This window comes from Cupressus sempervirens, chromosome 10 (genome assembly GCF_028749045.1).
Source record: "Cupressus sempervirens isolate cs-2001-9-10 chromosome 10, ASM2874904v1, whole genome shotgun sequence".
Taxonomy (NCBI): Eukaryota; Viridiplantae; Streptophyta; class Pinopsida; order Cupressales; family Cupressaceae; genus Cupressus; species Cupressus sempervirens.
Genome location: NC_143127.1, coordinates 532,163,629 through 532,177,047, shown reverse-complemented (window position 1 = coordinate 532,177,047; position 13,419 = coordinate 532,163,629). Strand labels below are relative to the sequence as shown.

The window sequence follows — 13,419 nt, the reverse complement described above, 5'->3', positions numbered from 1 at the left end:
CAGATAAATGAATAACTACAATCTTCTTTACCAAAGAGATATGAACCATTACTGCCCTTATTATTTAATTGTTCTTAACTCAGAATTTTCTTTATCCTATCTAGGATAACAACTCCCCAGAATGTCATCTCTCTATTATTCACCCTCATCCTAATAGAGGTGTCCATCAGTAACAGTAAAGCAACTAGGACAATCACAAAACAATATCGAGAAAAAGTTACTAAGGCTACTAAAATAAAGAAACATAATAACTAGATAGCTCCAGGATACTTTACACACTGAACAAGTGATCAAGCTCAAAAAATGATGATACAAGGCAAAAAGAAAGATGACATGTATAACCTACAAAATCATGAAACGGTAGAGAGAATAGGGGTAGATTGGGAAAGCCTGGAAAGATTGAAAAGGCCTAAAGAAATGCTGCATAGGGACCTTATACCCATGAGAAGGTCATATAACAAGGCAAAGAAATCATCACAACCCAGAACAGAGACCAACAAAGAAAGAGAGTGATATGGATAAAATGAAAAATATGTGCATATAACTATAAATATATATTATGAGACCCTATGTGTGTGTATAAAATAGAAATCAGCCAAGAGAGGTGAACTCAAAACAAAGGTATGAAAAAGAGGCATAGAAAACAACACAAACCAAGAAAGAAAATTAACTGAAAGAAACAGTATATAGATAGATACCATATTTTTACATATATATATATATATTAGTCAGGGGAGGTGAGAAGGTAAAGTAAGGGGGAGTTCTCTTAATATGATTGTTACAAACTTATTTCTTTCCTTCCTCAGAATGCAGAAACTTTTCTTACTTTTGGATTGTGTATTTGAAAGGTTCAATGCAATTTTCCAGCACATACATTCATCCATGTGTCTTGCTTTTTTATTTTAGGATGAAGGTATCTATGAGATTAGTTCGTTTTGTTTGAAATTAAACAGTTCACTTAAAGTAGATCCACCTTTTATAAGTAGCGTAGGGTTTCAACAATAATCACCTTATATTCCATTCGTTATCATCATGAACTGGAAGATCACATGCAACAGCTGCTTCTGCTTCTTCCCTAAGCCTTGCTGCAGCATCTCTTGCTGGCTTCATCTGAATGTATTCTTGCTGCAGTGAAATAAAAACACTCAAATCTAGGATTTTCTTGAATTGATGCATTACAAATTAGTCTCTTTCTCTTCCATAAAAATAACAAATGATTTTTTAAATGCACGGTTTTGATTAACCATAAACAATTAGTTGAGCTAACCAATTACGGTCATACCTGACGTTCTCGACAAGCTAAATTGGAACATTGGGGATTTGGCAACATCTCCATTGTTGGAAAATAATCTTTAAGAGAATTGTATCCCTGCATTTACTTAAAATGTGGAGACGTTATAAACCAATACCATTAAACATTCCTTACAAGAGATCCATTCTAGACATTTAAGGATATCTTACTAGATAAAATTCACATAAATTACTTTGCAATGGCTGTTTCTTCAATAGATTGGCAAGAAAACAATATGAGTTTGTAGAGCAGTAGATTACAAAGCACAACAAAAAGTATTTCCCAGACAATACCAAGCCACACAAGTGCATGTCAAGCAATCCAAATCACTCAACCAGACGAATTGAGAAACAAGCTAAGAGATGCATCACTTGTACAAAACTCATAGCACATATTCAGTCAAATACAGAAACCAATATATAAAGCACAAAATTTACTCATTAGCATCTTCTCAGCAGCCCCTTTCTTCAGCCTTGATAATAGCATTCATTTTCTTCTTCAATTCAACCATGGTATGGTGCATAAATTTTCACCAAAAGGGACTAAAAGGTATGTCGTTAGTTTCCTCACTCAGACTTAGGCATGAAGCATTAAAAACAGAAAAATCACTGTCATCGACCTCTTTTCCATTATTTTTTAGGTGATCCTCTGCAATGATAAGGATTTCTTCTTCAGACTGTCCACCCAGGCACTAATCTAGAACAATAAAAGACAAATAATACCATCTCCAATTGTCAGAATATTTTTTGAAAGACATTTCTTCTTGAAAATCACCTTCTTCCCCTATTTTATTTTCTTGTGGTGTAAGGTTGGGAATTCTAGGACGGGAACTGTATTTTCAGACTTCCATTTTGTGTTTATTCATTCTTCTCGCCCGGCTGGTGCTTTATTGCTCTAGTTTGCTCAATTGAGTGTCATATGAGTTAATATGTCTATAAATTGTGTGAGTTAGCTTTGTAGTCCCCTTTGTTCAATTACGAATTTGTCTACTTACTAATGTTTCCTTCCTAACCCATTTGTGTATTTTGTTTTAGTCCTATTCTTCTTCTGCTGTATGTTATAAATATTTTGTCGTTCACTCACTTTTTAGGCAGGGAAGGTAACTCTGATACAAATTGTAATGTCCCCTTTTTCTGTAATATGACACTGCTGAATTCTTCACAATTCTTATGTATAAAAGAATATGTTTTAATGATTTTTTGCTATTTCAGGCTTAATTCCAAATAAAGTTGCAATATAGTTTCTAACAAAAACTAATTATGACTAACGATCAAGATTAATTATGATATATTTGTCGTTTCTGATATACTGGTATTGCATGCATTGATTGAGGGAAATCGCAGTACCTTTTATTGCTTGCCATATCTGATATGTGATAAAGAATATGCAAATTTTGCATGCTGCTTCTGATATATCTTTCAATATACTCACTGAGTATTCAATAGGCTGTAATAACCCTCCGCAGATTACAGCTTCACAAACATCAATTTCTCTCATTAATCAACAATTTGGCATTTTGTCGAACACTCACAAAATTCGAATATGGAGAATATTAATGAAATATCTCACAACTAACTATTTCAATTATTACTGATTTGAATATTAATGCTTCAACAATTGAAATTTGTAATGTCCCCACTACTAAGGTTAGTTTGGGACAAGGAATACCTGCAAAATAAATGTTAAAATTTAAACAATAATAAACTCTTCAACCCTCTATCCAAAACCCCAATCTTAAAGACGTCTCCATATCGGGATCGATAACCCTCTTGAGGACTCTTAGGTTCTCAATTACTTCTCTGTCTTCTATGAAGCTCCCTATAAGGTTGTTCTTAGAAGAGACAATTTCTATCCAAGGCCCTTGTCACATATGCATATGTTAACATCTACGGAATATTCCAGCCATAAAACCATATTAAGATCACTCTCTTCCTTATGGGACTCTCTTGATCTTAAGTTATTAAGATCACTCTCTTCCTAAAAGGACTCTCTTAATCTTGACAATTTAATCATTTCCTTGTACATCATGTTTATACATTTACTTTGCATATACGTAAAGATTATTCACAAAAAAAAAAAACTTATGCCTTTCTTATAAATAATCTTCCTTAAATATAATATTAAAGTCTTCCTCATAAATAATCTCCACTAATAAAACTTTCATAAAATATAATATTTCCTAATTAATACTCTGTTCTATAATCTAAAATAATTTAAGTTAATATATAAGTGATGTGGGATTACTAAAATTAGAAACATACCTTAAAAACTTCATTATTTTAGTGTTGACTACTTGAAATCCTTTCATAGTTGAGTCACCCTATGTCGGGATTCTCCAAGTTTCTCTTAATTTCCTATTTCCCATGTAATATGTATATTATTCCTCTTTTACTTGGTCCATGCTTTCACCTTGTTTTATTATTATTTTTTTGGTGCCATGAATATACGGCCAAAACCCTTCTTTTTTGTTTGAATGCCTTCTTTGTACTTTCCATGGGGTAGGCCACATGGGAAGTTATATGCTCATATAAATTGTTCAATTCTTCCCTATGCTTTCGATCTTGATGCTGATGTAGTCCGTATTGGGTATTGCATGTTTGGTGGTTGATGTGAAAACTTGTACCATTTTTCTCCATATTAGTATGATTTTTTTTAATATTGCTCCCCCCTATTTATATGACCATCTATTAAGAGGTTGTGACTATCTCCATGACTTCCATCGTGTCTACTAATGTAATAAATATTAGGTAATGTTTGTTTAAGTTTAATATGAATTGTTTGTTTATTATTATTAGAATTGGAATTGGATAATTTGTTTAGGTGTATTTTTATAACTAATTTAATTTATATGAAGTTGCATTATCATTTATGTTCTAACAATATATATTTAATATATTAAATGTCTAATTAAATTTAAATATATTTATTGGGTTCTAATCTTAGACTTAAATCAATTTATGGATTTTTTTATAATCAATTAATTATTTCATTATACATTTATTAATTTATCGAATGCTTATCAGCTATAAAATATATTAAATTTCATTATTAGAGGTAGCATTACAAAATTCCCAATTAAGAATGAGATGAAGATGACATATTTTTAACTTTCCTTACAATTTTCAACTACACAATTTGTAACAGTACTGGAAACAACAATTAGACAATCTAAAGAACCTGGAGAGTGATCAATAAGTTCAACAACAGCCTCTTATTTTCCTAAATGCAGTTTGTCAACAAGAATGCTGGCCCTCTGAACTGAATTGCAGGCTCTTTCTGATGAATGTAGGCCCTCAAAGGTCAAACTCAAACCACTAGAAGGTGATCACAGGTTGACAATAATGATTTGCAGCTCTCAAAGTGCTGATGCAGGCCTCCCAAAGGCTAACACAAGCCCCAAAAATGCAATCACAGGTCTCAAATAAGAGCACGCAGGCCTCAAACTTATACATGCAGGACATTAAGATTTAAATGCAGCTCGATCAGGTTCAAACACTGCTTGAAATCCTTTCATAGTTGAGTCACTGAATAATGTTGGGATTTTCCAAGTTTCTCTTAATTTCTTATTTCCCACGTAATATGTATATTATTCCTCTTTTACTTGGTCCATGCTTTCACCTTGTTTTTTTTTTTTTTTAGGTGCCATGAATATATGGTCAAAACCCTTCTTTTTTGTTTGAATACCCTCTTTGTACTTTCCATGGGGTAGGCCACATGGGAAGTCATATGCTCCTATAAATTGTTCAATTCTCTTCTATGTTTTTGATCTTGATGCTGATGTAATCCATGTTGAGTATTGCATGTTTGGCAGTTGATGTGAAAACTTGTACCATTTTTCTCCGTATTAGTATGATTTTTTTTTAATATTGCTCCCCCCTATTTATATGACCATCTATTAAGAGGTTGCGACCATCTCCATGGCTTCCATCGTACCTACCAATGTAATAAATATTAGGTAATGTTTGTTTAGGTTTAATATGAATTGTTTGTTTATTATTATTAGAATTGGAATTAGATAATTTGTTTAGGTGTATTTTTATAACGAATTTAATTTATATGAAGTTGCATTATCATTTATGTTCTAACAATATATATTTAATATATTAAATGTCTAATTAAATTTAAATATATTTATTGGGTTCTAATCTTAGACTTAAATCAATTTATGGATTTTTTTATAATCAATTAATTATTTCATTATACATTTATTAATTTATCGAATGCTTATCAGCTATGATTTTATATTAAATTTCATTATTGGAGGTAGTATTACAAAATTCCCAATTAAGAATGAGATGAAGATGACATAGTTTTAACTTTCCTTAGAATTTTCAACTACACAATTTGTAACAGTACTGGTAATAACAATTACACAATCTAAAGAACCTGGAGAGTGATCAGCAAGTTCAACAACAGCCTCTTATTTTCCTAAACGCAATTTGTCAACAAGAATGCTGGCCCTCTGAACTGAATTGCAGGCTCTTTCTGATGAATGTCGGCCCTCAAAGGTCAAACTCAAACCACTAGAAGGTGATTGCAGGTTGGCAATAATGATTTGCAGCTCTCAAAGTGCTGATGCAGGCCTCCCAAAGGCTAACACAAGCCCCAAAAATGCAATCACAGGTCTCAAATAAAAGCACGCAGGCCTCAAACTTATACACGCAGGCCATTAACATTTAAATGCAGCTCGATCAGGTTCAAACACTGCTTGAAATCCTTTCATAGTTGAGTCACCCTATAATATCGGGATTCTCCAAGTTTCTCTTAATTTCCTATTTCCCACGTAGTATTTATATTATTCCTCTTTTACTTGGTCCATGCTTTCACCTTGTTTTATTATTATTTTTTTGGTGCCATGAATATATGGTCAAAACCCTTCTTTTTTGTTTGAATGCCCTCTTTGTACTTTCCATGGGGTAGGCCACATGGGAAGTCATATGCTCATATAAATTGTTCAATTCTCTCCTATGTTCTTGATCTTGATGCTGATGTAATCCATGTTGGGTATTGCATGTTTGGCAGTTGATGTGAAAACTTGTACCATTTTTCTCCTTATTAGTATGATTTTTATTTTTTAATATTGCTCCCCCCTATTTATATGACCGTCTATTAAGAGGTTGCGACTATCTCCATGGCTTCCATCGTGCCTACTAATGTAATAAATATTAGGTAATGTTTGTTTAGATTTAATATGAATTGTTTGTTTATTATTATTAGAATTGGAATTGGATAATTTGTTTAGGTGTATTTTTATAACTAATTTAATTTATATGAAGTTGCATTATCATTTATGTTCTAACAATATATATTATATATATTAAATGTCTAATTAAATTTAAATATATTTATTGGGTTCTTATCTTAGACTTAAATCAATTTATAGATTTTTTTATAATCAATTAATTATTTCATTATACATTTATTAATTTATCGAATGCTTATCAGCTATAATTTTATATTAAATTTCATTATTAGAGGTAGTATTACAAAATTCCCAATTAAGAATGAGATGAAGAGGACATAGTTTTAACTTTCCTCACATTTTTAAACTACACAATTTGTAACAGTACTGGAAATAACAATTACAGAATATAAAGAACCTGGAGAGTGATCAATAAGTTCAACAATAGCCTCACAGTTTGTCAACAAGAATGCTGGCCCTCTGAACTGAATTGCAGGCTCTTTCTGATGAATGCAGGCCCTCAAAGGTCAAACTCAAACCACTAGAAGGTGATCGCAGGTTGACAATAATGATTTGCAGCTCTCGAAGTGCTGATGCAGGCCTCCCAAAGGCTAGCTAACACAAGCCCCAAAAATGCAATTGCAGGTCTCAAATAAAAGCATGCAGGCATCAAAATTATAAACGCGGGCCATTAACATTTAAATGCAGCTTGATTCCCTTCAGAGACAAACCTCCTCTAAATGCAATTGACTCCTCAATCAGTAAAGCTGGTGCAATCACAGCCTCTTCCCAAATGGTTTGAACCCTCAACATTAGAAAAAAAACTTAACAAACTCTAGATTTGCTACCAAGTAATTGACTTCTAAGGTATGGTAAGAACAATAGGAGAAGCCACAATGAAATTCTCAAAACTCACAACTCACAATTTCCAAACTTCACTATACTTCAGCAATGGAGTAATACCTTAGCCTTCAAACCCTTATACCTCACCAAGGGATTTGAATACACAAATCACAAAATTCTCTCAACCAGACAACAAAAGAAAATAGACAATTGGATTCTATTTTGCTAACAATTGGTTGATATTTATAACACAATTCGGCACTTAGATTCTTCACAATTACATTTTATAACATTAAATAATATAAAGTGTCTTAATAATAGTAAAGCATCATTAATTAATTAATAAATATGAACCCATCAATAAATATCTCCATCCAATGCAAGTGATGACCAACTACCAATGACACCAACTACACTGCCAAGTATGGGAACTGCCCAAAATAGACTTACTAAAATAGCAAGTCCACAACTGAGACCATCAAATCTCATTGCCAGCTGAAGAGGGCTACAATGATGAACTAGCCTAGCCAATTACAAAGACTTTCTAAAAATAGGGACATTACAGTCCTCCCTCCCTAAGATTGCTTGTCCCCAAGCAATCTTGCAGCAAATTGACCACATTGCACCTGGATCCCAAGGGTAAAACTGTGTAATATCTCTGTCGCACACAATTGACTTTAGTAGCACCAACACGCAATAACTTATATCAATAATAGAATCATATGGAAACTAACTGTAAGCGTTGATGAAGTAAACAACTCATTGTAACTCAAACCATTTGAAGCATCAACTTTGTAAGCACTAGAGCCTATAATTGACACTCACACCCAACTGCATTGCAGAGATGGTGACAACCATGGGTACCTGAAACACTACCACCAACTCCATCCTCTGCTAAGTTGTCTTTGGTGTGTTGATATTGCAAGTGATCTAACTCACAACTGCTAATGTCATCTGCAAAAGATGATATGCCAATCCATCCCATAATGGATGGTATGAAAATGGGGCCAACCCACATGTGTGAACAAAATCCTCTACCTATGGGTCAAAAGTGAAATGATAAGCTCTCCTCATTGTGTAATGTTGGTAAAAATCACCAATCTCAATTAGAGGCTCATCAATACCAAACTAAGAATCAGGAGATATCTCCAATCTTTGACTTTGAACTACCAATTGAGTAGGATCTTCAACAATCCTCTCAGCAAACCCAACCACAAAATCCCTAGGCAGAAGCATTCTAGCCAGGGTCTCTACAATCTCTTCCTCCTGCAAATCAACACTCTCCAATAGATACTCCATGAAAGACTCTATGCTATAGAAATTATATGTGGAAGTGTCAACCTACTCCCTTGCAATCTACAACTAATCCCTCTAAAATTGCGACACTGCTAATTGTCTAATGCTATCAACTGTATGAGATGAAATAACAAATTTTCTTCTAGCAGAAGGAAACAAATTTCCATGAGAGCATGTATCCACATCAAGTGATCCCCTACCCAAATCTTGAGAAGAAGAGGGAGTAGTGTCAGGAACTGGCACACAGTCCTCTGAAGTGTCCCCTATTGCCATGCTAACTATTGAAGAACTTGGCACAATAGGGATCACTTTGCAGTCCTCCACTGATGCTCTCATCTCCTATTTATCCACTGCACACTCGGATGAATGTATCTGTCTCGTCACCACATCTATCCTCCCTACCCGTGGAAGTAAACTCACCAACCACCACTACTATTTGAAGTTGAATTGGATTTGTGGCTAGTGTGGACGAGCATGCTCCAACTCCACGGTCACCTCATCTAATCGTGATTGTGACTCCTGGAGAGCCAACTGAGTATACTGAAGAGAGTCCACAATCAGCTCAAGCTCATGGGTGAGCTCAACCACCTCTTTCCCTAACGATGTCTCATATTAGGTGTTACTCCACTCCAGAAGGTAATCCTTGTTAGCAACTAATTGTGAATAATTATGCATCAAGATCTTGACAACCTCTCAAAGTGCATGAACCTCCTGCTAGGGAAAGACTACTATCACCGTGCTCACCTGACGTACGAGCACCCCAACGAGATGTGGCTAACATCTGATGATAGCATCATAATGCCCAAGAGCTGAAGAGATGTCACTATCACTCACCTTCATTTGACTAGTCACATGATGCCTGTGTAACCCCTGGCTCCTATGCAAGCTCTCTAACTCAGTAACTACACTGCGATAGGAAACTAAATCAAAACTGCTCACCCCATGATCGCTAACATCATGTGCACTGCCGTCCTCGCACACATCAATAACTGAGGTACAATTACCCGATACCCCTACCAACTCATCCAAAGAAGTGGAAGCCCTCATGGTATCAAACTCCTCACCTGTCTCACTTTCCCCCTCAGTAGTAAGTCCCTGTAAGCATCAATCTTGGGACCCATCCAAAAACCCCTTGGAGTCATCACATAACATCAAGCAACAAATATCAGACCCACAACAACTCATAGCATCCTCAAATGAATCATTAGGGGTGTCCATACTATCCACATCCACAACTCTTAACTGAACATCCCCTGCTTTCACCTGACCCTATGTACATGACACAATGTCATGTTATGAATCAATAATGCCAGAGCTTAAACCAACCTTTGCTAACTCCAACATAACACCTAGATCACTAGCATCACAGCTGGGTGACTCCATACATGCATCAATCTCACCTATGGAAGCTACTGCTATTAAAGTTGTAGCTTCAATCGGATTGATTTGATCTGATGTACATTATTATTATTGGTAATCATCATTTCCTATATATACTTATCCATGTTAATAATATATATTATTGTATATAATACATATATATTATTGTATGAAATATATACATATATTATAGTATATAATATATATATAGATATTGTTATACATATTATTATTATTCATGTTAATATACTATTATTTTAATGATGATTACACCATAGAGACATGTCTCCTCTCACATTTATATGAGATCCAAATCTGCATTTGGACATCATCAATAACAATGGCAATGATTCTACATTTGCAGAAATGATCTTAGAAATTAACATGGTATCAGAGCTAGGTTCCTTTGAAAAAAACTTAACCGTTTAAGGAAAATCCTAAAGACTAAATACATGAATAAAAGATAGCTTTGAAGTAGAGATAGATTCAAAAGGAGGAATCTCAAATAAGATTCAATTGAATAGTTAGTAGACAAAAGAAATAAAACATAAAGATGATATAAGGCGTAGATGGATGTCATGAGAGATTGAAAATTACACATGCAAATGGGCAAGAATCACAATTTCATGATGATAAACAATTGAACTGTGTAAAGTCTATAGTATGGTAATAGTATTGCCTATCTTATCCTGAAAGTCATAAAAGAATAAAGTGCAAGAGTACTCTCAACTCCACAATGAGTGGAAGTAAGTCAACAGAATAAGCGCGTTCAAAGAACACATCTCGAATATCTCAAGTACAACATCAATCTCCTTTGCTTACGGAATATGACCGCCCACTATACAAAGAGAGATGAAGGGATATACTTGAAAGGAGAGTTCTTCTCAGATTGTCAGTCCATCTCATTTAGATGACTCCCAAGATCCAATCAATAAGATTGTGAAGGGTGAAATTTGCAACTTTCATATTGCATGATGAATTACGATGGAGTTTAAGGTATAAACAACCATCAGAAGATGAAACTAAATGCTCCTTAATGGGTTATGACAGGATGCACTGGAATAATAACATAATTTGCTTTGAAGGAAAATAACATACAATAGTCTATGTAAATATGAAAGCAAGAATTAGCAGCTTCGGGGATAGCCACCTGGAAATCTAGGTAGGCATTACTTGAGGCGTGAGTTACATAATTAATACAAGATTTTGGACACCCACCCTATCAGGTGTGAGCCAGAATCTTGTGATGTAAAATTTGGAGAATACCATATACTTTCTACTTAAGAGACGGTTATTAGATTAGCAAAAATAATATATCATATAGTTTGGAAAAGGGCATATAATTTGGCATATTCCCAACGTACAACCCAGACCGAAGAACATCATATACTGCTTCGTTTCTGAGGAGCGAATGAAGAAACGTGATTAGAAAAATGGCGCATTAGTGACGGAAAAACAAATTCGATTATGAGTTGCAGATTGAAGTGCCACAAAACAAAAATGACAAATAAAACAAAAGAAAGGTCTGCAGTCAGATTATGAATAAGAAAGGTTTATTAAAATAAAATAATGAATTATATCATTATAAAAACACAATGTTTTATTTAAAGGACATGTTGTTAGGGGATAGAAAATAAATATTCATTTACATGGACAAACCATATCAATGCATAGAGAAGTACATTCTACGAGGTTATGAAAGTGAACAAAGACTTGGTCAACCAGTTTCGAGGGGTCTTACATGCTCGTTAGGACAAAGGGAACATAGTGTAATGTCCCTTGCTCAGCTAGCTCATAATATGAGAATGATATTCTCAAACGACTACTTTTGCAATCGATTTCTTCCCAATAATTCTTTGAAGGTATGAGTTTAGCTTTCTTATACTACGACATTTTTTTTTCCCTTGTCAAGCAATTTTGAATAAAGACAATATCATCTATATAGCATAGACATGATTATCACTCTATAACATATGGATGGTATATCTCTTTTATGATGTATTTATCTGCGATGTCAAATATTGTAGAGAAAATTGTAATAGCCAATTTTGGCCCATAAGCTGAAATATATTATTTCTTGGTAAGTCTTCCTTGATTGTTAGTATTAGATAACTAATTTAACTACCTTGGGTGACTAGGATGGTTACCACCTTAGAATGACCAAGAAGTTGGTTTAATTAGTGATGTTGTTTCTTGGCTGATTATTGGTATACTTGTTTGTTGTTATCCACTTTGATTTCTTTTGTTAGATTCCTCTCTGTAAACTGCACTTTTTATACATGATATCTGAGATATAGACTACGATATGCTTCCCTTCAATATTTGTAGTACCATCGCAATAATCCTTCTATCTGTACTTCTTATTTGATGATTCCAATTGCTTATATGTATTCAGTTCTCTTCTAATTGCAGAGTTTTATATATCCCTCATAATTGTCTTGCTAAATAAATAAATAAAATTGTCTTGTACAATGTCTGTCACTACCATTCATATATCTTATCTCTGACTGGATTGTTCACTGATATTTATCTATCATTCTCTCTGTCTTATTCTCTTATGTCTCTACAGTATTGTTTGTTTTCTGTCTTGATGATTTCTTATTCGATAAATTTAGTGTAATATATGTACTAGGTCAGTGACCTGAAGATTTATATAATTATTTGTGTTCTTTATCTTACATTTGAAAAATGTATGCCAGTTGTAGTATTTGATCAGATATGACTGCAGTATTTGATTAGTCTAAATAATGATTGTGTAGTTTCATTCCAAATTCATCGATTTTCTGTTCTTTTCTTCTCTAGCAATTGTCATTGCTAATTTAATGTGCTGCTAGATATCTTCCGAAGACATTTCTACGATTATTTCCATTGACACCTTCCAGTATCTAATCGCTGCTATTTATATATTTTATTTAAAACCTCTCTATCTCCCATCCTGTTGGATGTTGACTGGGTTTGTCACTTTCTTCATAGACTGATGTCTATTTGTTGTGATGATGTGGGTATGAATAACCAAGTAATTATTTGGGTGATGTAAGGATGTTTCCTTCAAAATAATGTTCCTAACCAATGGCAATATCGTGTCCTTGATCAATGCTTACCCAATTGTAATTGTCAGTCTCTGCTACTGATCTCCATTATTCCCCCCCGCCCCCAATACATACGTCTGCATCTTAACTACCTGTCTTTTCCATTATTTATGATATCTCTTATATGAGGGTGATCTTCCTATATGGGTTGAGATGTCTTTTGTAGTCTTAGTCAGACACCAATCAATACTAAGTGTCCTTCCTATGCCATTTCTTCATTGCCTATATTGCCTTCCTTAATTTCTGATGAATTTCTATATCTTCTGCGATGATTTGTACTATCTCCTTCTCCGTCAAGTATCCTCTACCCTTTGCTGTAGATGCCATATCCCCCCCTT

The 13,419-nt window shown here is 34.1% G+C and overlaps 1 protein-coding gene across 3 annotated transcripts in view; it reads right to left on the bottom strand.

The window, feature by feature from the left end:
• The window catches only part of LOC149534986 (NAD(P)-binding Rossmann-fold superfamily protein), a 329,460-nt gene that overhangs the window by 13,302 nt on the left and 302,739 nt on the right, over window positions 1–13,419 (bottom strand). For all 3 annotated transcript variants that reach the window (XM_089807115.1, XM_089807117.1, XM_089807116.1), the window contains exons 11-12: window positions 1,283–1,369; window positions 1,010–1,125 (exon numbers count right to left, since the gene is read on the bottom strand). In XM_089807115.1, coding sequence (XP_089663241.1) covers window positions 1,010–1,125; window positions 1,283–1,369 — 203 coding nt within the window. The remainder of the gene's footprint in view (window positions 1–1,009; window positions 1,126–1,282; window positions 1,370–13,419) is intronic.